This window comes from Pecten maximus, chromosome 9 (assembly GCF_902652985.1).
Source record: "Pecten maximus chromosome 9, xPecMax1.1, whole genome shotgun sequence".
Classification (NCBI taxonomy): Eukaryota; Metazoa; Mollusca; class Bivalvia; order Pectinida; family Pectinidae; genus Pecten; species Pecten maximus.
Window position 1 is genome coordinate 40,671,192 of NC_047023.1, and position 25,677 is coordinate 40,696,868.

Consider the following 25,677-nt stretch of genomic DNA (forward strand, 5'->3'; position numbering starts at 1 on the left):
TTTACATGTTAAATCAAGGTTTAAATAATTTCTTTATGTGTTCATGTTTCTGACTTTGAGCATTGGATGTATACACATATAATGTACAGCATATATTATGCCATAATGGACTGAATTGGGTTTTAATAAGCATAATATCACATCAAAAATGAAATTATGAATATGCCGCTTAATTTAATCTGAAATTAAACTTCAATATAAATTAAATGCATCAAATTGAAAATGTTCCAAATAACGATAATTGTTTTCAAATGTTTTATTACATGTATATACTTTCATGTGATCAAAACAAAAAAACTGGAATTAGACATGTGAAATATATAACTGATCAATCGATACAAAATATAAAGTTCCAAAAGATAAATGAAACTTGGCTTGAACAATTTAACTTAGTTAAAGGATTTATAAAATAAATTTGTCTTAACTTAGTTACAGTGTATATTTAACAAGAATAGAAAGGTTGAAATATAACATCAAACTAAGCTTTCAAAATCTTTTAGATAACTCTTTGAATATAACTGTTAGATATAGTCTTATAAATACAGTACGGGTAAAGATCATAGGTAGCCTTGGGTACTGCATGCCCATTACCTGTATTGGGGTTTTGCCGTTCATCACCTCTTTGGGTGTAGTGCACTACTAGTTTACCTGTAGTTTAAATGCAGTGCACTACTATATAGCTAGTTTAAACGTAGTGCACTACAACTGTGACAACTTATTCTGCATCTTTCGTCCTAAATTTCAAAGACAAAAGAAGTACGAAATGGTCTTGGAATAAAATACTACATGTTATCATTACATTGTAAACCTGCTGTCTCTTAATTAATACGAATGATTATGATGTTTGATCAATATTATCGATATTTATGATTCCGGTAAGTACTGATCGAATGAAGTAAAACTAACTAACTTGTAACTTCGGTTAGTATTGATAGAAAACAATATACATGTACATGTATAAAGCCCTACTCCTACTTTATTAACAAGTGTTCAAAATATTGTAGGAATAGGGCCTAAGAATTATTTTTTATCTATCAATACTAACCAAAAGCTGACGCCTGTAATACAACGAAGCCAGATAAGAAAGATGTAAATATTTAATTATCTTTAAACGAAGTCATATTAGAGTAGTAGAAATGCATAACTTTATATTAGTTGGATAAAAATGTCAGAGGACTTGGCGGGCAATACAGATGCATAAACATGACTTGTGCAAGTCTATTACGTCCTACTTTCGCTTTAATGTGAATACCGGAAGTGCGGAAAGGACTGTGGGAGTGGAACTCATTAAGTACAAAATGAACACATGACAGCTACACATGACAGTTCTCGTTCAAAAACGACAAAAAGGCCTGACAGTATTTAACATGTATATGGAATAAGAACAAAGGTAAGTTTGTTCGTCGTATTTCTTCAAAAAATGACAACGGTTCCATTTAAAGTCAGTGAGATGACATTTCGAGACAATGTGTTTGCTACATATACACGGCGAAATACTTTTGACAGGCGTCGCAGACGGCAAAATAATATCCGATAGAAAAAGAGCCGACCAGCGGCCTCTTATGTTATAGGAGTAGCTACATATGTAGCTCGAGTTTCCTCTGGCCATGACACCATGTCTGGTGTAGGATGGTGTCAGGGCCGAAGGTACCTCAGGAGTACCTCAAGGAACCTGCTTGGGCCCCATACTCTTCCTCATATACATCAACGACCTACCAGACTACATCAAACACAGCACTCTCAGACTCTTCGCCGACGATAGCATCATCTACAAGACAATCCACAACATAGACGACGCACACAAATTACAACAAGACATAAACGCAGCAGGACAGTGGGAACAAGACTGGCTCATGAAATTTCACCCAAACAAATGCAATATCATATCCACTTCAAACAAACGCACCAAAACAACATACAACTACAAACTGCACAACCACACACTGCAACAAGTCGACGCCAGCAAATACTTAGGACTCACATTATAGAAAAATCTCAAATGGGATACACACATCAACAACATCACTGCAAACCCCCAACAGATCACTAGGCTTCCTAAAACGCAACCTGAAAATAAACTCACAACATATAAAAGAACATGCATACAAAGCCCTAGTGAGACCCAAACTGGAATACTGCTCTTCCATATGGGACCCGCACAACACAAACCACATCAACCAAATAGAAAAAATTCAACGCAGAGCAGCACGATACGTACAAAACAGATACCACCACACAAGTTCAGTACAAGACATGATGGACAAACTCAACTGGCCCACACTTCAAACACGTAGACTCAAGACCAGACTCATACTACATTTTTGTATTATACAAAATCATTCACCATCATGTTGCAATAGACCCACACGGCATCATGCACCCAGCAGACCCTAGGACAAGGCAAACACACCCCTACACCTTCAGACACCTATCTGCCACCAATGACACATACAAATACTCCTTTTTCCCACACACAATAACACAATGGAACCTCCTCCCGGTGGCAGCAGTACAATGCACTACACTAGAGATCTTCAAGGCACATATACACAATGCAGCCCTTGATGATCTCAAACACACACCATAAACACACCCTCATAATGTTTTTATCTTATAGTTTCCACTAAAAAAAATTAAAAAAAAAAAACCCTCTCACTGTACCCAAATCCCTGCACTTTTTTACTTCTTTTAAAAAGCATACAACGATCCTTCCGTAACCGTAATCGTCATTTTTGACGGAGGTTTAATAACCAAAGAAGAAGAAGTACTCCAACAATGTTAGAGGTTCAACACGGCTAGAAACTTTTGACAGGCGCCGTGTGACAGATTTGCCAATGCAATCAGGCGGACTAAGACCTCTTAAACGTATAGGAGTAGGCCGAAGGAAACTCGGGCTATGTATTTGCCTGTATGTATGCCTATCTCACTCAATGAGTCAAAGGTTGTGTCATAATCGATCTTTGACTAATGAATGACTATGTGCTAAACAACTTTGAGCGAACAGACTTACATACATAGTAAAAGGAGCTTGGTCGTTTCTATTGACCAGTGATATAATATTTGTGTCAAGTATCAGTGATGAATAGTACTAGGTTCGTTTCCTGTAAGAGCAATCTGCAGGAATGTGTTTTTAGCTCATCAGCTTAAAGGGGGTAGGTGAGTTTATGCCGTGGTGCTCTTCCGTTGTCCAGCCAGCCGGCTGGCATCAACTTTTTCCTTTAAACAACTTCTTCTCAAAATCTCAAAGAGGCCTGATATTGGTAATGTGTCATGCTGGGATGAAGGGCTACTATGTTTGTTTAAATGAATGACATTTACCCTCATTCAAGGTCACATAGGTCAAATAGGCCAAAATCTTATAACAAGTTCTTCTCAATAACCAAGAGGCCCAGGGACTTGGTTTTTTAAAAAAAACACAATCATGTTGTCAAATTAATCCCTTGGGTCTTTTCACATCTTCAGGGAGTCATAAATTTCATATGTATATTCTCCTTCAGATCATTAAAGTAGAAAAAGATAATAAGTAGAATGTAGCGAAAATAGCCGGGGAACTATCATCAAAGTCCCGCAGCCCTCGGTAGGTGTCCTTGAGGTAGCGTCGGACACCCCCCTCAATACCCGAGTTTGGAAATAAATAGTGTGGGTCGTCGAGAAATACAATTCAACACCGTCGTACAGTTTCAGTCTATGTATTCAGCAACATCAGCAGTGTACAGAGCATATATAAATGGCAACACCGCTCTCGCTTTCATCAGCACACGTAGCAACATCCAGCAAAATAATACCTAGGCACTCCAACTCGGACTCTCCCTCGAACTTCAACTAACTCTCTGAACTCCACGAACTCAACTGAACTGAACTGAACTCCCTCTCTGCTCTCGCTTTCACCCCTTTTATACCAAAACCTAACGGAGCACTACCGGAGAGGTGTCGGAGCGGTGCACACCTGTACCGGAGCCTTCCGCTCCAGTGACTTAAATGTGTAAATAACAATGTACATAACACTTAGAAAAACAATTATCCGCGAGTAAATGTTGACCATGTGTAATATAGATGGGGCATCGCTGGAGTTTCCAGACAGGTCCAGCCATTTGTAGTGGATAATAGGGATGAGAGGTGATTAATACCTCTCTGACAGGGGCAATAAACATGAACGGGAGCCGGGCAGACGATTACTGCCACGGGCGTGGTGAATTGATTACTTCACGGGATATCATCCCGACGTGTCCCTCCCCATCTAATTACCAATGGTCAACAGATTGACGGGCTATTAAAATTCCTAAAGCAAAGATGGTATAACAGAAAATAGAAACATAGAAAAATACTACACTAATATAGAAAAATACTACAAGAACAAATAAAGATCATTCAATGGTGGCTGCCACGTTCCCTCTTGTTGTAGCAAAAAAAATCATTTCAATGATGTGATGCCTCTTGAATATTCCTTAGACATGGAGACTATCCCAATCTAGAGTACAGTCAGACTTGATTCAGGTGATAAGAATTTACCATGGAGCTTCAGACTGTAGTAATCTGCATGGTATTTCATTGTTACTGTATTACATACACCATACATATGACCTTTAATAATGAAGGCAACACTTACAGTATTAAATGGTTATGTTCTTTATATTTCAGAGTCGAGGATGTAAAACAGAAAAAAGACAGAAATGGAAGGTATTGAATGGAATCGACAAAACCTAGCTTATCAGGTAGGGCCGTGGGTAGTAGGTATATCCACTTTGAAATTTATATTTTGTACGAATACACTAAGATATTACATGAATGTTGACTTAATGAACATCCACAAGTTTTTTAAATCAATATGAATTAAGTTAAGACACTATGGCCGTTCTTTCTATGTACTTACAGAGCCTGACAGAGGTGCCCCCAGAGTTGATAGAGCGAGATGGATTCAAAACTGCTGAGCTGGACTTAACACACAATAAAATATCATATCCTTTTCATTTTTTTTTCTTAATCGGTCATAGGTCAAATTTTACTTTGTCAACTTTATCGGAATTTTGGCTCTAGATTTACCCAAAGTATGTCAACTTTATGGAAATGTTGACTGTTGATGTACATTGTATGTCAACATGTTAATTTTATGAGAATGTTGATTGTAGATGTGTGTCAACTTTATCAGAATGTTGAATGTAGATTTCTACATTTGATATTGGGGAGAAAATGCAGGGTGGACATTGAAATTTACTTCAAAACTTCAGCCCCCCCCCCCCCTTCCGAGTATATGGAAGGTTGACATTAGCCATAAGAAAATAAATTTACCGATAATATCTGTTTTGTACATGTTTATGGAATTGTTACACCAGATATTGTGTGCGACTTTCCTTACAGCTGTGGTTATATTTTGTACGTGTTTATGGAATCGTTATACCAGATATTGTGTGACTTTGTGTTTTGTACGTGTTTATGGAATCGTTATACCAGATATTGTGTACGACTTTCCTTACAGCTGTGGTTATGTTTTTGTACGTGTTTATGGAATCGTTATACCAGATATTGTGTGCGACTTTTCTTACAGCTGTGGTTATGTTTTGTACGTATTTATGGAATCGTTATACCAGATATTGTGTGTGACTTTCCTTACAGCTGTGGTTATATTTTGTACGTGTTTATGGAATCGTTATACCAGATATTGTGTGACTTTGTGTTTTGTACGTATTTATGGAATCGTTATACCAGATATTGTGTGCGACTTTCCTTACAGCTGTGGTTATGTTTTGTACGTGTTTATGGAATCGTTATACCAGATATTGTGTGCGACTTTCCTTACAGCTGTGGTTATGTTTTGTACGTATTTATGTAATCGTTATACCAGATATTGTGAGTGACTTTCCTTACAGCTGTGGTTATGTTTTGTACGTATTTATGGAATCGTTATACCAGATATTGTGTACGACTTTCCTTACAGCTGTGGTTATGTTTTGTACGTATTTATGGAATCGTTATACCAGATATTGTGTGCGACTTTCCTTACAGCTGTTGTTATGTTTTGTACGTGTTTATGGAATCGTTATACCAAATATTGTGTGACGTTCCTTACAGCTGTGGTTATGTTTTGTACGTATTTATGGAATCGTTATACCAGATATTGTGTACGACTTTCCTTACAGCTGTGGTTATGTTTTGTACATGTTTATGGAATCGTTACACCAGATATTGTGAGTGACTTTCCTTACAGCTGTGGTTATGTTTTGTACGTGTTTATGGAATCGTTATACCAGATATTGTGTGACTTTCCTTACAGCTGTTGTACAGATCTGAGATTCCTCGTAGATTATCCCCACTTAACTACACTGATTCTGGATCACAATCTCGTCGGATCGCACGTCAAAATGCCATCCATGAACAAACTCCACACTCTTTGGCTCAACCACAACAAAATCACGAACCTCAGTAAGTTTCCAATCACTTTAACACACTCTATCCTTAATTAAACATTCAAATATTTGAGGCAGCTATTGTATTTTTTTCAATGCTTGATTTATCGATCTTACAAACTTTTTAAATTTTGCTTTAACATTCTTTGGGAGTACAGATGTATTCGTTAATTCAATGTTATGATTATAACAGGAGAATGTGGAAGTCGTCTCCACTGGGGGTCAAACTTGTGACCCTCGGCATGCCAGTCCACCACAATGTAGATCGAGCTGCAGGAAATTCTCCCTAGCACTTCTGTAATCTCAGAGAAATCTAAATTCAGCAAAATTTAGTTTCAGTTCAAATTCAAACCTAAACAACTGCTGTTACATCAGAATGTATAACTGGGAGGAGAGGGCATTGACATTGATTAATCTCCTTGTCACTGTTTTGGAAAATAAATGTGTTTAAACTAAACTTTGTTACCTCATCACAGGCACATTTGTAGCCACACTCGTTAAGAGCTGTCCAAACCTCCGACATCTGTCCATGATGAATAACGAAGCAGCTCCCAGTTTCTTCAACGGCGGCACATTTCAGCAATACATGGACTACAGGTTTAGTATTCTTACCATTGTACTGTTATAGACTTCTGTTGAGGTCAGTGTTTGATTATATTAACAAGGAAAGCATATGGACTGAAGGTAAAGTCTAAGGTCAATATAATATGCTAATGTTATAGTCAAGATTCTCCCTGATATTATATGGATCAAACATGTTAATTTCTGGACTATATATACATGTAAATGTATATGTGTGTCTTAGAGAATAAGCTGGGAAATTCTCTCTGGCAAAATCTGCTAGAAAACAGCTTGCAGGATTTTAATACAAAACTTATTTCTCCTATCCACAGATACTTTGTCATCAGTCGCCTACAAAAGTTGGATGCCCTGGACGATAAAATCATTCAAGAAAATGAAAGGGCAGAGGCTGAAAGGATTTACGGTAGATCTGTAAGTACAATATATATAATGATTATAGATAGTTTGATTTGAAATGTTTTGAAATCTCTATTGTATCTAGTTGGCCGTACTGATCGTAATGTCTTACTATAACATAACTGTTTTGTAGTGGAAATTCAACAGAACTTTACTTATAATGTATTTAGTTATTAATTCTGTTAAATACCAATGTTTATATACAAATGAGTTTGTTCATTTACATGTATACAGAGTATATGTCATGTGTTATGTTTTACGTTTCAGAAACCAAGAAAGAAGAAGAAAAAAGTGGAACAAGATAACAATAATACATAACTCTACCATTTTATATGTATATCAATATTGAAATCCATCATGTATAATTTGCTGTCTTTGAAATCTAAGGGCTCTTGATGGACAAATTTTCTCTTCATCCTTATCACTATGTCATGACAGAACTGAATACCTGCCACTGATATTATGAGTCTGGCAGTACATGTATATATACCAACAGCTGATATCTCTGATTTAGACAAAAGGAATTGTTAAAGATTGTTCCAATTGTTCCAAAATTATGTGTGGGAGGGGTTGGAGGCATTGTTTTAGAGACCCCAGCACGGATCAAATATTAAAGTATTAGTACATGCATGTATAAGGAATTTTAGAAGAAAAAAAAGGGGGCTTTATCCCAACTATCCCATCAAATTTTAATTTTAATACAACTTCCAATCACTCAATCTTCCCATTACCCAGATAACATGGAATAAAATACTCTCGATAGATGGAAGGGTCTTTACCAAATTTATTAATTTCATGACTCTTGGGTCTCATGTTTACCCCTGGGGAGGGGTTAAAATTTACCATAGTTCATTTAGGGAAATCACATTTTTTAGCATCATTTATTGATTTAGCATTGGAAATAATATTACAAACTTGATTAGAATTGGTATGCACATATTGGCCCTGACAGACCCAAGTGGCTGTTGGGCGGGGTCAAAATACATTAGAACTCAAGTGACCTATAAGGCCAATGGGCCTCTTGTTATGATAGTGCCTTTTATGGTTTATTTTGTTTCTCTTTGTAAGGAGTCAACATTTGTAAAGAAAATTTTGTTGAAATGATAAAAAAAATTCTGTAAACTTGTCAGCTGATTTTATCATGTCAATGTTTAGAGATCGATGAATGACAAAATTAGACATTATTAGTGTCGGGAACATGCAATATTACATAGTACTCGTTTAGGGATGGAAGAGGAGTGAAAGTGATATGCCATATGTCTGATTTAGCTTACACTCTTATGTATTTTGTGTATTCAGAAAGTTCTTAGTTAATTTCTTTTTTCGGCATAGCCGTCTAATTTGGTTTTGGCCCCGGATATGACGCGACAGGTGGCGTTCTGGTCAAGATGAAGTATGTGATTGGTCAATGTAGCGGTCAATGCAAAATGCTGAATATGCAAATGTTGTGACATATACGGAAACAAAAATGGCTTCCAATGTGAATCGACTGCGGTTGAAAACTATAACAGCTTCCGCAATGAAGAGAATAATAGGAAAATGGGTCAAACACAATCCTAGAATTAAACTTGGGAAGCAGTACAATAGATTGTAAAAGTTCAAACATGAAAACAGCAGTAATACGGACGCCGCTCGTATTCTGCTTGATTGTTTGATAGTAGGTCATGATAATCTCTGTAATATTTACACAAATACAGTCTGTACCAGTACATCGCTACTGTCACTATACTCTATGAACAGTGTTTACACTTATTTACACATAAATATGTGTGCCGTAATATTTACAGAACGTGTTATTTAACATTTAAACCACTGTGTATAATATCGTTATCCAACTAACCTAGATGGAATATAGATATCGCCTTGTAAACTATCGTGTGTTTGTGTTGCCATGATTTCAAAACAGTCACGTAATGATCTAAAAATAATTTCCGCGCTAAATTTAGAGGGGGATTCCCAACTGAATCGAGTGGTCAAGCTGGACATAGGGATTGACTGTGAACATTGGAACAGCACAGAAACATAACTGGAAAGGAACAAAATGCGTACATTCAGTGAAAATTGCAACGTTTTTACCGTGATGTCCCTTTTAAATTGAATGCAAGCTGAATAAGTGGATGTATCTATTCAAATGACACATTTGTAGTCTTATTATCACCAAAAATGATTCAAACTGATATAATTTTGTTATCCGTGCTGAAACTGCGCATTTATTAATTACATCGTAGTTCGTTAATTTATTTCACCAGTAGTTTTACATTATAACCACCAGCATTAAAACTATGCCGTTTATCTTTTTTAAAGATATTTCTTGTTTATACTTGCCATGGAATATCTCATTTTTATTCCCCGATTTATTCCACAAGTTTAGAGATGGAAGGGCATTAAATGAAAGAAATATGTCGGAGTATTTGATTTTAGCGTCATATTGCTGTTTAAAATGTATTTTGTGTAATCAGAAAATTCTTAACAGTTTTCTAATTTTAAAGAATCTAACGAAAATTAAATCTCAAAATCCATGTCATTTTCTATAACTTATTATATGGAGATCTGACAGAACTTGATTCATCATTCCAACGACCTTTCATAACATGAAATGCCTCTTTTTCTTTGGTGTTGGAATATCTGAAATAAATTGGATCCAAAAAGTTTTATATTCTCCCATCTTACCCTGGTTGGTATGTTTCTACAAATAAAGCTTTTTCATCAAAACTTTTCACTCTAAAAAGGAGTTGGGTTTTTTTTAGATAAAAGTTTTATATTCTCCCATCTTACCCTGGTTGGTATGTTTCTACAAATAAAGCTTTTTCATCAAAACTTTTCACTCTAAAAATGAGTTGTTTTTTTTTAGATATAATACAACCTGCTGATGAGGCACGTTTAAAAAAAAAAAAAAAAAATGTACATATTTTTCGCTGACATTTGTAGCATGGTCACTGCCTAATTGACCACAGGAGTTCATGGTCGCATCTCCATTTACTATTTTGTGTGTTTTAAAACTTCTCAGATGATTGAAAAAGGATATATCTAAATATATAGTACATATATAAATATCAGAACTTGGGAGACTGGCTAGACGTATGAGCCTCATGTCTAAATAAGCACAGTGGAGTCTATCAATCTCTGATGCAAGACCATCTGTAATACATAAAAATTGTATATCTAAAATAATTGTTAATAGCTTAGATGGGTTAAGATATGATCCATTTCATATTGTCAGACTTCACAGTACATTTGTGATTTGTGTTTGATTATCTTATATTGGAGATTTTCATTACTTTTGATGGATTGATGTGAGAAAGTTGTATCAAATGTTGTGATGTTGCGGTTGTTAATGTTATTAAAAGGGTAAATGTCGAAACTGTTTTATCTTGTTTGTGGATTGGGCGTCATGTCACCTATAATGAATACATGTCCTTTTATCTGTTGTAACTGCCACTTTTTTGTCCATCCCGATATATCCTGTCATAATTTCAGTACTGTTTGTGTTGGAATTATCTCCCCTTCTCTCCACTGTTATCACCGATTGATGGTAGATTGCACTTTGAATCAGAATGACAGATTTGGTTGTGTTGACATATGCTTACTAAAACAGGATTCTGCCCTAAAGGTACGATTTATGTACATTCTGCTTTAGGGTTCCTCAAATTAATAGAGTTTTAATTCAACATGTACATCCGTTGACCCAATCTGGGGTGATATATTTTTTTTCCCTATTTAGCCCACCATCTTCTATCCAGATAGTAGAAAAGTTACCTTCTATCCATATAGTAGTAAAGTTGTAGAGTTGAACCAACCTGTTTTTTCCCCCCTATTTAGTCCACCACATGCTATCTAAATCGTGAGAATGAAATATGATCGACACAAACACTTCAGAGTTAAAATTTGGAAGTTCACGACCAAATCATGTTTTTTTTTTTAAATCAAGAAACTTAATTAATAACTACGGTAAAAAAACGACAAACTACACTTAATATGAAACTAAGGTCAACTACAGTGCACAGAACTCTGTGGAAGATTAGCTTTGCTATACAGGTTTTTTATCCTTGGTAATTAAAGCAATTATTATTACCGCAGTCAATTATATGTATGATGGTGAGATGTGACTGCAGGTTAAAGGAAAACAGAAACAAATATAACAAAATACAGGTAACTTTATTCCATGTACATCTACAGAATAACAAGTTGACCACCTCTCATAACCATTACAACATTTCCCTGTACCAAATCCAGCCATGCCCTCATATGACTAGCTGTGATAAGGGCATTAGACCAAAATCAATTATTTGATGTGTTGGTGCAGTAGAAATAAAACATACTACCTGATAGGTATAGTTTCTGCTGACTCCCAACACCAGAGTGAATACATGAAACTAGAGAATGTGAGCCACGCTCACAATACCATCCTAACCAGCTTGTTTTGGTTATTGACAAGAGCCACATTGAGTCAATAATGTGGAAAGTAAATGCACCAGGCTTTGGAGTGCTTGAAAAATTTACCAACAGCTATTTCTAAAAAAGTTGCTAGAGTTCGGAGAATGCAGTGAAATCTTTCTTGGTAACAGTTATGTTGACTGTCCATAGTGATTTTTGAACTTCAAACAATGTATGGCAAATCCAATTAGCATACCTGTGAAGTTTCATCTCAATTGGTCAGTATCTAAATATAACTCTTAGCATGACGACATAATTCTACTTTTGGTAACAGTGACCTTAGGCCAATTACATCTATATTTGAGCAAGTCCAGATACATTCATGAAAACTGCTCAAACATATGACTGCTTGATAAAAGTGTGATAAAATGACGAGATAAAATCATAAACATGTATCCCCCATCCTGCTTCACATAGTTCTGAGATAAATCTAGACAATTAGTCACCGTCACAATTTGATTCAGTTAATTTAGGCATTCCTATAGTTGAATAAAGTACTCTGTAACTAGTCATCCTGACTGAAATTAGTCCGCAAAGGCATGACCATCTGTGCAATGTCTGTGGCAGTCTCGCTGCGTAAGGCGTTAGCTGCATGTGTGAGTTGTAGTGCTGCATCAGGGTGGGCTGTTCCAGGTAACATGGTGCACTCCCTCTCCAACATTGTTGCCATTCCTTCCAGTAATTCATGGAAACCGAACCCCAAGGCTGCTCTCCGCAGTCTGTTTAGCTCCTGTGTAATGGAGTGTATTAGAATACCAAATATATGAGGACGTCAAGTGTGTTAAAACGCAATCTACTTGTCAGGCATTAAAAATGACAATTTTCACAGCATCTTATAATCAAACTCCAAAAAGGGGCAAATGTAACTAATTTAGAACCCATACCGAACATGTCCTTTAAAATTCATAAAGATCCTGTAAAGAGTTCATGAGAAATATTGGTAACAAATATGTCATAATCTCAAGTGTTTCTGAAAGTTTGATTTCAAAATGTGGCATGCACAACTGACATATTGAACATGCTCTAAAAATTTCAATGTGATCGTATAAGTAGTTCTTAAGGAATCACAGTAACAAGATTTGTTTATGGCATTGAATAACTGACAGACAAATGGATGAAAAGTCCACGATTTGAAGACGAGGAAATTTGGCTCATTCAAGATCTGACTGCCATTGCTGTTCAGAGCACACAAGAGAATGGAAGGCTGGGGAGTGAACATTTGGTGAATAAAAAAGCATTTTTTAGTCATATTGTTTTGGTACTCTTACAAGTAATTCTTGGGTTAACTGCAGTAAATCTGAGTTCAGGAAATAAAAAGTAAATACACATTAACAAAGTTTTATTAGATATAATATCTGACAGGATTAGGTACCAACAATTACCCCAGGTTTTACCTTATAAAACTGTTGTTGTTTTTCTGGAAGTTTTCTGGCATGTCTTAGTACCTTCTGTAGGTCACTCTGTAATAAAAAAAATCACAGATCTGAAGATTCTGGTATGACATCAAACTTTCATGTAAGATCAAACCGAAATATTCTAACTGTTAGCTAACCAATTATAATATGTAAAACCATTGTTAAATATGGTCTATTTTACATTGAAGTACTATTAAAATCAATGATTTGACCTTCCAATCAAAAGAGTTAATAGTTCTTTTAACATTTATAGTTCATTGCAAAGAAGTGTCACTTTAATCTTTCCTTGTATGTTACTCAAGCTTAGCTGAAACCCAGATGTTACTTCTGTAATCTGTCCTTGTACATGATCAAGCTTAGCTGTAATTAACTAACCCAGATGTTACTTCTGTAATCTTTCCTTGTATATTATTCAAGCTAATTAGCTGTAACCCTGATGTTACTTCTGAAATCTTTCCTTGTATATTATTCAAGCTAAGCTGTAACCCTGATGTTAGTTCTGAAATCTTTCCTTGTATATTATTCAAGATTAGCTGGTAACTTGATGCTACTACTGTAATACTTCTCATGGCCATCAATCTATCTGCTCATAACCTTCTGATAAATATACAATCCAACCCACTTAATACAAACTCTGATAATACAAAAACTTGCTTATACAAATGAAAATTTAATCCCCTGCAAACCGTGTTCATTATTCTTATATTGTTTATCCACTTAATATGAATCAGTTATGACGAAAACCTGAGTATTACACAAACATGCCAGGGTCCCTTGAACACTGTTTGTGTTTGTTTTAAACCTACATGATACGAAGTGTCTAAGTCAGAGTCAGCAAAGTGTGACATTGATAAGTTTTCATAACCTTTGCCATGTACCGAAGTAACAAAGAATTCAGTGTCAATGTGCACGATGCGATTGACTGGCTTGTGAAGATGTGTCATGTGCTGTCGGCACATTCAACAAGTGCTTCGGGAAGGCGTTTAGGAGTTTACTGTAACAACTGGAGATGGATAGCAACCCGATGTCAACCTTCCTTTGCCAAGTTTTGACTCCTGCCTAAAGACAATACTATCATGGCTGAGCAGTATCTTGATATTAACAGCAGTATTGTCACATCAGAAGAGATTACTGAGGCTGGTATTATCAATTCTGTGAAAGGAGCAAAGCTCCACAACTACGAGAGCTATGACAATGATGGTGGTGACGAAGAAAGAGGCACATTACTGATTGGGAAGCCTGTGAATGCCTTTACAGATTAAGGTCATTCATAGAAACCAAAATGACATTGATGATCATGTTTTCGAAAGTATGACAGACTTGGATATATTTGTTAGCAAGGTCAGTTCTAATCGAATTAAACAGACACCATACAGTCAGTTTTTGTTGTTGTTTTTATTTCATCGATGGCAAAACATGAGTCGTGAGATCTGACCTTAGGTATTTGTAGGTCTAAATAATAAAGACTGAATACAGCATACATATTATGTACAATGTTTTAAATGTTTTATTTTTTGGTATTAATTAAATAATATAATTAACTTTTATTTATTCATTTATTTATATTTTTTTTGAGCTTAAAAAATGTTAATGTGAACACATACATGGTGTGGCATATTGGAAATGCGACCCCATGAAATATGAAACCCATATAGGACGAAAGCATTTGAGTGGTCGCTAGAAATTCATCATAACTGGGTTGGACTGTATTCTTTGTAATCTGTCACAAACCATAACAGCTGTTGGAGCCTGTTGTTGACATTACATTGTAATTCTGTCAGAAAAATTGAACCTTGTGGTGTAAATATGAACACTTTTAAAGAAAACTTTAAAAGCTTTACAGCACAGCTAAATTGTAGCCCCCGTCACAATATCACATTGGGATATTTTCATCTAAAGCATCATCAGTTACACGAGTGGTTTGAACATGAGTATTCACATATTCACACAGTGTTTTCGGGGGCACTAACTCATACTAGACAAGGACACACACATTTTCTTGTCATAACACTTAAGGCTATGAATTAGTTAGATTGGTGATCACGTGCTTCTATATGATACAAGCTTAGCTGTAACCCTGATGTCACTGCTGTAATATTTCCTTGTATGCTACTCAAACTTACCTGTAACCTTGATGTCACTAGTTATCATCCTTCCATGCTGTTTAAGCTTACCTGCAACCCTGATGGTTTAATCCACACAACACAGCTCTGTGCGTAGCTGCGTTTATCCTGAGGTCGTACAGGAAATGGTGTTTTGTTGTCATCTTCTCCGTAAGGTGGATCTGGGAAATCGGATATTGGGGCCAGGTTGTTGATTGCACCAAGCCAATTAATGGGCTCCTGACCTATACAAGGGTAACAGTAGTAGAGTTTTATACTTTAAACTTTCTATAACAATTTCTCACCATAATCTTGAGACATTCTACAATCATTTAGAGGAGAGTGATACACACAAGCTTTTCATCTGAATTAAAAAAAAAAATTTCACATGATAATTATGGGAAGAAACTTGATTTTAATACTTGATAGGAAATGGTTTCCTTTTTAGCATGATTTACAATGTGTAATGTACTGACATTTTAGGATGAACTAGAACTGTTGCCAGGATGGCTGACTAATACCCCTGCAATCTGCACGAGTCAATGGTGAATTGGAACTGTTAATTAGAGGCTAACTAAGATAACCCAATAATATAGTGACCAAGTGCCATAGCAACCATAATTTTGAAAAAAAAAAGAAAGTGGCATGCACATCTACACATGGTCCTCTATATTTGTGCGAAGTTTCATTGAAATCGACCCTTCGGTTTAGGAGGAGTTGTCCGGACAAACTTAAAGTTATGGTTCTTATCAGAAAACCTGTTTATAGTGACCAGTTGCCATAGCAACCCTAATTTTGAAAAAAAGAAAGTGGCATGCACATCTACACATGGTCCTCTATATTTGTGTGAAGTTTCATTGAAATCGGCCCTTCGGTTTAGGAGGAGTTGTCTCAGCCCTTCGGTTTAGGAGGAGTTGTCTGGACAAACTTAAAGTTATGGTTCTTATCAGAAAACCTGTATATAGTGACCAGTTGCCATAGCAACCATAATTTGGAAAAAAAAAAAAAGTGGCATGAACATCTACACATGATCTTCTATATTTGTGTGAAGTTTCATTGAAATTGGCCATTTAGTTTAGGAAAAGTTGTCTGGACAAACTTAAAGTTATGGTTCTGATCGGAAAACCTGTTTATAGTGACCAGTTGCCATAGCAACCATAATTTTGTGAAAAATAAAGTGGCATGCACATCTACACATGGTCCTCTATATTTTTGTGAAGTTTCATTGAAATCGGCCTTTCGGTTTAGGAGGAGTTGTCCGGACATACTTAAAGTTATGGTTCTTATCAGAAAACCTGTTTATAGTGACCAGTTGCCATAGCAACCATAATTTTGAGAAAAATAAAGTGGCATGCACATCTACACATGATCATTAATATTTGTGTAAAGTTTCATCGGAATTGGCCCATCGGTTTAGGAGGAGTTGTCCGGACAAAATGCGTCTACAGACGGACGGACGGACGGACAACCCGATTCCAGTATACCCCCCTAACTTCGTTGCGGGGGTATAAATATAGCTTTATCATCCAAACATCAGTGGCAGTGACATCAGCGATAGTGAGATGACCTACCTGGTTCTAACAGAGAAAGCATGAGGTTACTTTTTTTCTTGCTGTCTGCCCAGGAGTACAGGAGACCATACCAGTCAGGACTGTCAGTAAAACAAACATACAAATAATGCATTATCATAGGGTCCAAAATGTTATAGAGTGGTACAATTATGCTTTTATTGATTTACCCAAATTTAATAAAGGCCACAATCCCTTCTTCATTACAAGCTATGTTAAAATATTCTTTATTTGTGATGATTGTAGATAGGGATATTACAATAATGGTTTCCTTATCCTGTGTGTGTGAAGGATGAAACCTAAAATAGGTTTCTTAAAATACAAGTAATCATATATAAAGTCACATGATGTAGGACAGGACTACTCCACACTATATATGTTGGAAATACTACAGCTCTACAGTTTACATACATGATTTTGTAAAGGTAGTTATGATTAACAGCCGTCACATCAAATCTATACGTACCCGACTTTTGTAAGGGCCACCATGCCCTCGACCTTCAGACTGCCATGTAGTAACACGGTGAAGGCTGGAATCTTTCCATCGTCATGGCTTACTGATGTCTCCTCATCTTCTTCAGTTTTCACATCCTTACTGGCTTCTACAGAAAGAAAAAAAAAGAATAATGAAGATTCTGTTCTTTTCTTGTACAAATTTGTCAGGTTTAAATTTAAACCTAGTTAAACTAGTCTTGTTTATTTTAAAATTTACACCTTTAGAGCCATCATTGTGGACCTGATATAAATTTATATGGATAACAACACACCCACATTTGTACCTGTTCAAATGATATATCTGTAACACAACATAATGTCTGATCAATTCATTTTTTTTTTTCATTATTTTCGGCCTTATGGCGTATCAGTCACAAAAAACATTGTACATGAATTACAAAAATTACAGCATGGTGTATACAACAGGACATAACATATAGAGACTGAGACACCATAACATCATTGACTGGTCTAGTGATTATATTTTAGTCTAGTAGCCTCAGATATATACTGTCCTAGAGAACACAGTTCCTTGACAAGAAGAACAAGATAACTAATCATTACAAAGTTACCATCTGTTTTGTTTTCTTTTGAAGAAATAGGAAACACCAGGTGTCTGGAGAGTGTTTGAGGACTGGCAGCATCAGCGATATCTAAAAACCCGAGAATGTCCAAAGTGTCCGCAATCTCTATGTCGATCGCCTCAAAATCGTGATTCCTAGAAAAAAATAGAAGCCAAATATCTGAAGTTTTAAAATTATTTTGGAAAGGCAAGTAAAGCATGATGACAGGCCAACAGGTTCTGCATTACTCGCTTGCATATCTAAGCATTAATGACAAAGTCTACTTATAATTATCAATACAATACAATATTTTCCTTTTTGGGTGCTAATCATGACTCGATCAGTAAATTCAAATTTCTGGTTCCATAGACGTTTCACCACAAGTTGGTTGAAATATGTTCAACTAATAAAGAGGAGTAGCTATATATATACCTTTAAAGAATTCAATTTTCCCATTTTTATGGGTCACCAGAGACAGAGTCAAGTGACATATTTTAATTGTCTATTGTCGTCAGTTGTGTGTAGTCTGTCCATCAATTGCCATTGGAAATAATACAAACTTGGTTAGAATTTTCAGTATGGGATGACTGTTTAACAGTACGTGCATAATTGCACTGATTGACCTCAAGGGGCTTGAGGGGTGGGGCCAAAAAGGTTCAAATTAACTGAAATTTCAAAACTCTTCTCTCAGAACCCATATAAGGTAGAATCAAATACTCTTCATAGATGGAAGGATCTAAAAGTGCTTTACCAAAATTGTGAATTCTGGTCGACCTTTGGCCACAAGAACTTCCTGCCAGATTTCATTGATTATTTGGTTTCAGCGGTTTGTAGAAGAAGTAGAACAAGTGCAATCAATGATTGCGAAAGCTCACCGGCGGCAGATCACACTATGCATTCATTTTTTATGTATGTATAAGCATATCATTTTGAAATTGTATGTCAAATAATATCGCTCCTAGACCTCTAATGGATGTATAAACCAAATAAGAAGGGTGTGGACTTACAAGCTTTTCAAAACTAACCTCCAAAATCTTTAAAGTGAGTTTTTGTGCCAAAAAAAGTAAGTCCACTAAATGGTAAAATGCCAAAATGCCAATTATTTTCTGCATGATTTGCCACAGCATCACTCCTGGATCTCTAAAGAATGTATAAACCAAATTAGAAGGGTGATAGGTGTATTCTTTTTGACTTACCCCAAAACTTTAAAGTGAGTTTTGGTGCCAAAAAAGTTAAGTCCACAAAATGGTAAAATGTGAAAAAATCACAATTTTTTTCTGCATGATTTTGCCATAACATCATTCCTAGACCTCTAATGAATGTATGAACCAAATTAGAAGGGCATGAGGTGTATACTTTTGGAATTACAAGCTACTCCAAAAACTTTAAAGTGGGTTTTGGTGCCAAAAAAGTTTTTGGTGCCAAAAAAGTTAAGTCCACAAAACGGTAAAATGTGAAAAAAATCACAATTTTTTTCTGCATGATTTTGCCATAACATCACTCCTAGACCTCTAATGAATGTATAAACCAACTTAGAAGGGCATGAGGTGTATACTTTTGGACTTACAAGCTTTCCAAAAACTTACCCCAAACTTTAAAGTTTTGGGGTGGGACGCCGATGCCAACGCGGACGCCGAGGTGAAAGCATTAGCTCTCGGTTACTCGTAACCGGTGAGCTAAAAATGTTAATTGTTTATGGCATGGGTGCATAAAGAACCGTGCACGACGGACGATGGCGACAGGCAAAAGGCTGTGATCAGGTGACCTAAAAATGTATCCTTTTTTCATAACACTGGTACTGGCCTAGGATACTATAATAAGTACAAAATTTAAGTCCAGACAACACAGGTTCCAAAAGGTAAAACAAACCACGGTATCGTGCAGTGCACCTGTCAATCATACTTCAGGTCCTTTGTTTCACTATTCCACGACACGCGTCATGCGGTGTCAGTAAACAGGTAACCACTTAAACTGGGGTTATGAGCCGGTGTCAGCCAGAGTTTCAATATAGCTGCGACTGGCTGAATGAGTGGAAGGGGCTAGACCTCACCACTGTAACGGTGATCGGGGATCATACCACCTGATGTGTACTGTAAACTTTACGATACTTTATTTAAGGAAATCCCATTTTTGACAATCATTTGTTGGATTTCTTTTGGAATTTATTCTTACTTGGTTAGAATTAGCAGTTTTGGATGGCAGTTTGTTGGCCAGCTGACTGACCCCAGGGGCTGATTGACAGGGTAAAAAAGGGTCAAATTGACAGAAATATTTCAAACCTTAGGTGATCATGACTATTAAGGCCCACGGGCCTCTTGTTAGTATAATAGTCCTGCACTTTTTTTTTTACAGCAGATTGAATAGCTCCCAATCATCAGGACTAATAAAATTGGTTGGGGTATATATATATATTCCTAGTAGAAAGTTATAGGGTTGGGACCTAAGCTAAAATGACCTATCATCCGAAATGTTTGACACTCCATGTACATCAGTGGGATAGTATATCATGGTAAAAAGTTAGAAATTTGATTTAAGTATTTAGTTTTTAATGCCACTGTATGTCTTCTACTTTGTCTGGAAAACGCTGACTTGGATATATATGTACATGTACTAGATTTTTCCTTCTATAGCTAAATTATAATTAGATATGTACTAGATTTTCCTCACTATACAAAGCTGACTTTATATGTACTAGATTTTCCTCACTATACAAAGCTGACTTTATATGTACTAGATTTTCCTCACTATACAAAGCTGACTTTATATGTACTAGACTTTCCCCATTAAAGCTGACTAAGATATGTACTAGATATAGCTGACTAAGATATGTACTAGATATAGCTGACTTAGATATGTACTAGATTTTTCCCAAAAATAAATCAGATTAACTAAGTCACAAATACTGAATAACTTTGGATTTTAATTAGATGACTCAAGAAATTCTGATAAGGTCACCATGTACAGATTGTACAACATTGGGATCCTTGTAAGTATTGGTTAGAGTGAATCTATATGAGTGTTCAGCTACTTCTGTATGGGTCTGGTGCCTGGTACAGATGGCATATAAAAGACAGTTACCCTGATATTTATTTTCAGTAGGAGTATGTATATTTGTTTTTCAAATACAGTATGTTAATTAATGAAAAAAATAGCTACAAACCTCATCTGAAACACATTTTCTTTAGGGACTTGATTCAGGTGACATGAACTGGACATTTGAAATGACCACACACTAACAACTGAACATTGGAATCCTAGTAAGCATTGATTATGAATGATCATGAGTCTACGTGCGATTTCACTTACTTTCTGTATGGGTCTGGTGCTGGGTACATATGAACCGGACATTTGAAGTGACCACACTGTAATGTCCCTTGATAGGGTGAATAGCAGCGCTCAGCTAATTGTTCAAACAAAGTCTGCACACTTTTTAAACCTAAAGAATTTTCTGGCACTATTACTTCCCCTCCTTGTCCATTGATTTCTAAAAGTTTTTCAAACATGGGAATAGCGCTTTTCACTTCAGCGTCATTAGGATTTCCCAGGATTACCACATTCAGCTTACAGGAAAATGGAAACGGAAGAGGAAACTTCTCATCAACATTACTACCTTCGTGTTTGCTCCAGTTGTGTAACAAGGTTTGTAGTGACCTCTGACCAGCACCTGTTGAACCATCTGTGATCAAAATAGCCTGAAATAGGTTATAAAGAGATTACTACATTTTCTCATATCAATATTTCATTAATCTCAACAGGTAACATCTTCCTTTTTAATTCTTTTTTTGTTTGTTTTCCTGATATATAATAAACACTGTTGAGTAGTGAGCAATTTTTTTGTTGACTAATACATGGGTCCAAATTTATCTGTTACCAGGCCTCATTCTTTCTAACTGGTATTATGTTTCACAATTCCAACAAATTTTTAGTATCTTTTATGCAAGAAAATGAAATCCAGCAACCTCTGATCCACAATTCTCCCCCTTATCTTACACTTCAACTGCACCCCCACCCCCACAACAACAACAACAACAAATTCCATGTGTCATCTACCCGGTACCCAAATGGCAAGGAAAGGAACTGGTGATGTTCCTATTTTTCTAAACATATCAACCAATAACAATATAAAAATCTTAATGTACTGAAAGATTTTTAATTTGACAATATCAACACAATCGCCCTCGTCAGCCTGGGCTTCCAATGATCCTGAGGCTTTATAATATTGCCTGAGAGATCACATTCGTACTGTAAGCTCATGAAGTATATTATCTATATATAGTGATTATCAGAGAGGTCCACCATTACCTGACAAGGAGTGATGGCGCTCCATTGATCACTGATCACGGAACTGATACCAGTCAGTGCCGATTCTATACTTGTGACATTGTACTCTTCTACTTTGTTCAGCGCCGTCTTTATAGACTCAAAATCTCGTGTAAAACTCACTAGTTGTTCCCAGAGGTATGAGAAGACCACCTGAAAAATATATACATGTAATTACTACCAGATAATAACCAGTAAAATAGGAAACAGGAACATGAGTGTTACTTTTACATAAACCTATGAAATATTACAATCATTAATTTATAGACAGGATGCATACAGATCTGGTCAAACCAAATCCAAAACCATATCATAGCCCTTTTCAGGTCCTTATTACATTTTAAAAGGATATTTTTTTAAGGAATAAGAGACGTAAATGATATTAACAATTTCACATTTTTTATATGAATGTTGCCTTAGCCCACCAACTTTCTTAAGGTTGATCAGTTTGTAACATAAAATGCATTTCACCTTTGAACTGTCACCATTGAATTCATGAACCCAAGATTTAAACAATAAGTCAGTCTTCCAATGTCTAGGTGCATTCTCCATTCATTTCTATGTTATTACATAGAGCATTGAACTGCTTTCCAAGAATACACAATGGAAGATTTCAGACAAGTTGTATGTATCCCGTGTCATTTTACAAGATATATGCAAAACAATTTGTACCTATCAAGAGCAACAAGGAATTAAAGAAACCAATATACATACTGTATATCAGTAATTATGTATCCTTGTTGGACTAGATGACAGTACTTAGTGAATGGGACCAGCAGAGGAAAATCTGGCAGAGTAAACCCAGTCTTCAGTCTTTTTAATATATACAAACCAAGGAAGTTAACTCAAGTCTGCAGTTTGTAGACATGAAATCTAGTAGGGTATTGATCCCATGAATGGCTAGGTTTCGACGTTGATATTCTTCTGGACATTCTGTTCCGGTCACAGGTCTACTCATGGATAAAGACACATCTAGAGCTATCACTGTTGGCATGTCTGTAAAATGATGTAATATTTGATTCGTGTATAATTTGGGTATGTGTACATTACAAGATTTACAGTGTAAATACAGTAAATTAACTTTTACAATAAGGGATCAGAGGGAGCTTATCTAAGGACAAATAATAATTTGGTACTCATGATCACATTCCCTATCTAGTGTACTGTTTTAAGGTTAGAAGTTTTTCATTGTTGGGATTAATACATGATACAGATATGAAACAAGAACAGAGGTAGTGCACTGATCGGAGCCAGACTTTTATCATAAGATAAGAGGAATGTGTCACACAGATGCTTGAGGATTTGGAATAACATATATACCAACACTTAAACCATGCCAGACAGGCAAAACAATGATTGATTTTCATGTGGTTGAGGATACATCTCACCAATGTTGTAGAAAAAACTAAATGTCACCAAAATTTGAAACCTATCATGGTGCCAATACAGTACTAAACAATACCAAAAGTTATTATAAGTGTGTACAAACACATGCACCAATAGCATAGGTGTTAATGACCTTAGTAAGGTAAGGGTAGCCCAAAAAATCATTAAAATTTCCCTTAAATCTTGATTTGGTATAACTTCCAAATCGGGGTTAAATTTATCTAAGATTTGAGCAGTTATCCCTTATCAAACCACAGAAAACTCTTTGACCCTAGCCTGATTATGTAAACTGAAGATCCCTACCACCTGTAATAATTACAGTAGCTTGTGCATGCCCTGGCCTGGGCTTGGTTTGAGAGGAGTTGGTCACCATGTGTGGTGGTGCATCTTGGTGTATTAAAACTGTGCCAAGCTAGGTGCTTCAACTGTTGTAACAGGTGATAGTATTGGGGATGTGTCAATGTTACTATTAGTAACCCAATTATTGTCAGTTAATTTTGTGATTACAACTAGGGCACATCACTTCCAAAAACAAACAATGGTCATATTTAAATTTGCTAACAGGATTTACTAACATGAAAGCCAATAATGCTTTTCTTTGAATGTAGAGCTCTATAGATCTGCCAGTATTAGCATTTGTACTGCCGTCTAGACAAATGTACTAATAAGAAGTCGTAAACTACCACAAAAATCTGGATTTCTAGGTCAGAAAGAAAATAAACCTTTGAAGAAGTTTGTTTTTTGCTACAGCAGAACAAGTTGTAATACACATTTAGATGATTAATAATTGTGTAATTTTTATTTAAGAAAGAAAGCGAGATAATTTGACATTTGGATATCTTTCATTCTTAATTTCAGAAAGGCAGATACACTGTGTTTTCTTTGCCATGGTCGAAATATTTCATAACAAAATATAAATACTTCACATGTTTATATTGTCTCATGTAAAATAGTAATTAAAAAATAAGCATTTAAGTATGGTAGCTACTTCCATATATTTGTTGCAGAATTCAATACACTTTATTAAGGATTCACTAAATTCAGGTTCTCTCCATAAATTTCCGAAATTTTAAAACATTTCTTGAAGAAATATCAATTATTTGTTTTTCTTTTTGATCATATTATTTTAAATTAAAACTTGTTGAATTTTATATCAAAATGTACTTATTAATAACCTGAGGTAATCAACACTGTAACATATATACAAGTTACTGTGAAGCATCCCCTTCATGCGGCTATTTTACTTTCCCGCTGATCATTTTCTCTCATTGGAAGGGATCATACTGTTGACACGTATGCTATGCATGACTGTGCTATCTCTATCTTTGTTTTAAACTCACTAATACACAGACAGTCACAGTCAAATACACTGACAGTGTGTATGAAGAAATATTCTATCTAATGAGAATATGGGCCTATACTTGTTTATACGAGTCCAGTGGAAATAGTTAAATATACATTGTGGGACCTGGTTTTGCTGAAAAGACCCAAAAGAGGAGTGAGTAACTGCACAGGAATGTGTGGTTATGTTTTTATCAAATAAGACCAAGCATTGTCCCTGTGACTTGTGTGTGTGTGTAGGTCTACACATACATATACTTATACATTTGCGGGCAACATAATGAACATGTAAATGTAGTTAGGCCTAACTGTAAACATAGACATAAGCGAGCCGAAAGAGAGGTGGCGCCTTGTCAAAATTTATACACAAAAATGCCTACTTAATAATATTCAGAAGGACCAGTGATTAAGACAACAACGAAAACTAATTTTTCGTCGTCTCAAACAATGTCCACTTTCCTTGTCGACGGCAACCAGTTTTCAGCCTCTCAAGATTCCCGGTTGCACATGTAAAACGTACGCCATCTTTTCGAGGTCAAAAGTTCAAATGCAAAAAAATGTCACAGGAAATGACATTGGTAAACAGGAGCTAAATATAAATAGTACTGTTGGTTTCAAAAAAATAAATAATCAAACGAATTTCCAAAAATAATCATAAGCCATACAGAAGTCTG

General features: G+C 35.9%; 2 protein-coding genes across 2 annotated transcripts; one reads left to right on the top strand and one right to left on the bottom strand.

The window, feature by feature from the left end:
• Positions 1-1,272: 1,272 nt before the first annotated feature.
• LOC117334216 (leucine-rich melanocyte differentiation-associated protein-like) lies at positions 1,273-8,797 on the top strand. Its single transcript, XM_033893702.1, has 7 exons — positions 1,273-1,390; positions 4,639-4,712; positions 4,873-4,955; positions 6,278-6,417; positions 6,878-6,998; positions 7,295-7,394; positions 7,647-8,797. Exons 2-7 carry the CDS (start codon positions 4,671-4,673, stop codon positions 7,695-7,697), a joined length of 537 nt encoding a protein of 178 aa, XP_033749593.1. The 5' UTR covers positions 1,273-1,390; positions 4,639-4,670; the 3' UTR covers positions 7,698-8,797.
• Positions 8,798-11,515: 2,718 nt separating this feature from the next.
• Positions 11,516-25,562, bottom strand: LOC117334217 (integrator complex subunit 14-like). Its single transcript, XM_033893703.1, has 10 exons — positions 25,384-25,562; positions 23,109-23,272; positions 22,259-22,429; positions 21,263-21,648; positions 17,966-18,111; positions 17,365-17,500; positions 16,902-16,981; positions 15,403-15,575; positions 13,208-13,273; positions 11,516-12,543 (listed from the first exon to the last, which is right to left on the bottom strand). Exons 2-10 carry the CDS (start codon positions 23,268-23,270, stop codon positions 12,319-12,321), a joined length of 1,545 nt encoding a protein of 514 aa, XP_033749594.1. The 5' UTR covers positions 23,271-23,272; positions 25,384-25,562; the 3' UTR covers positions 11,516-12,318.
• Positions 25,563-25,677: the final 115 nt, after the last annotated feature.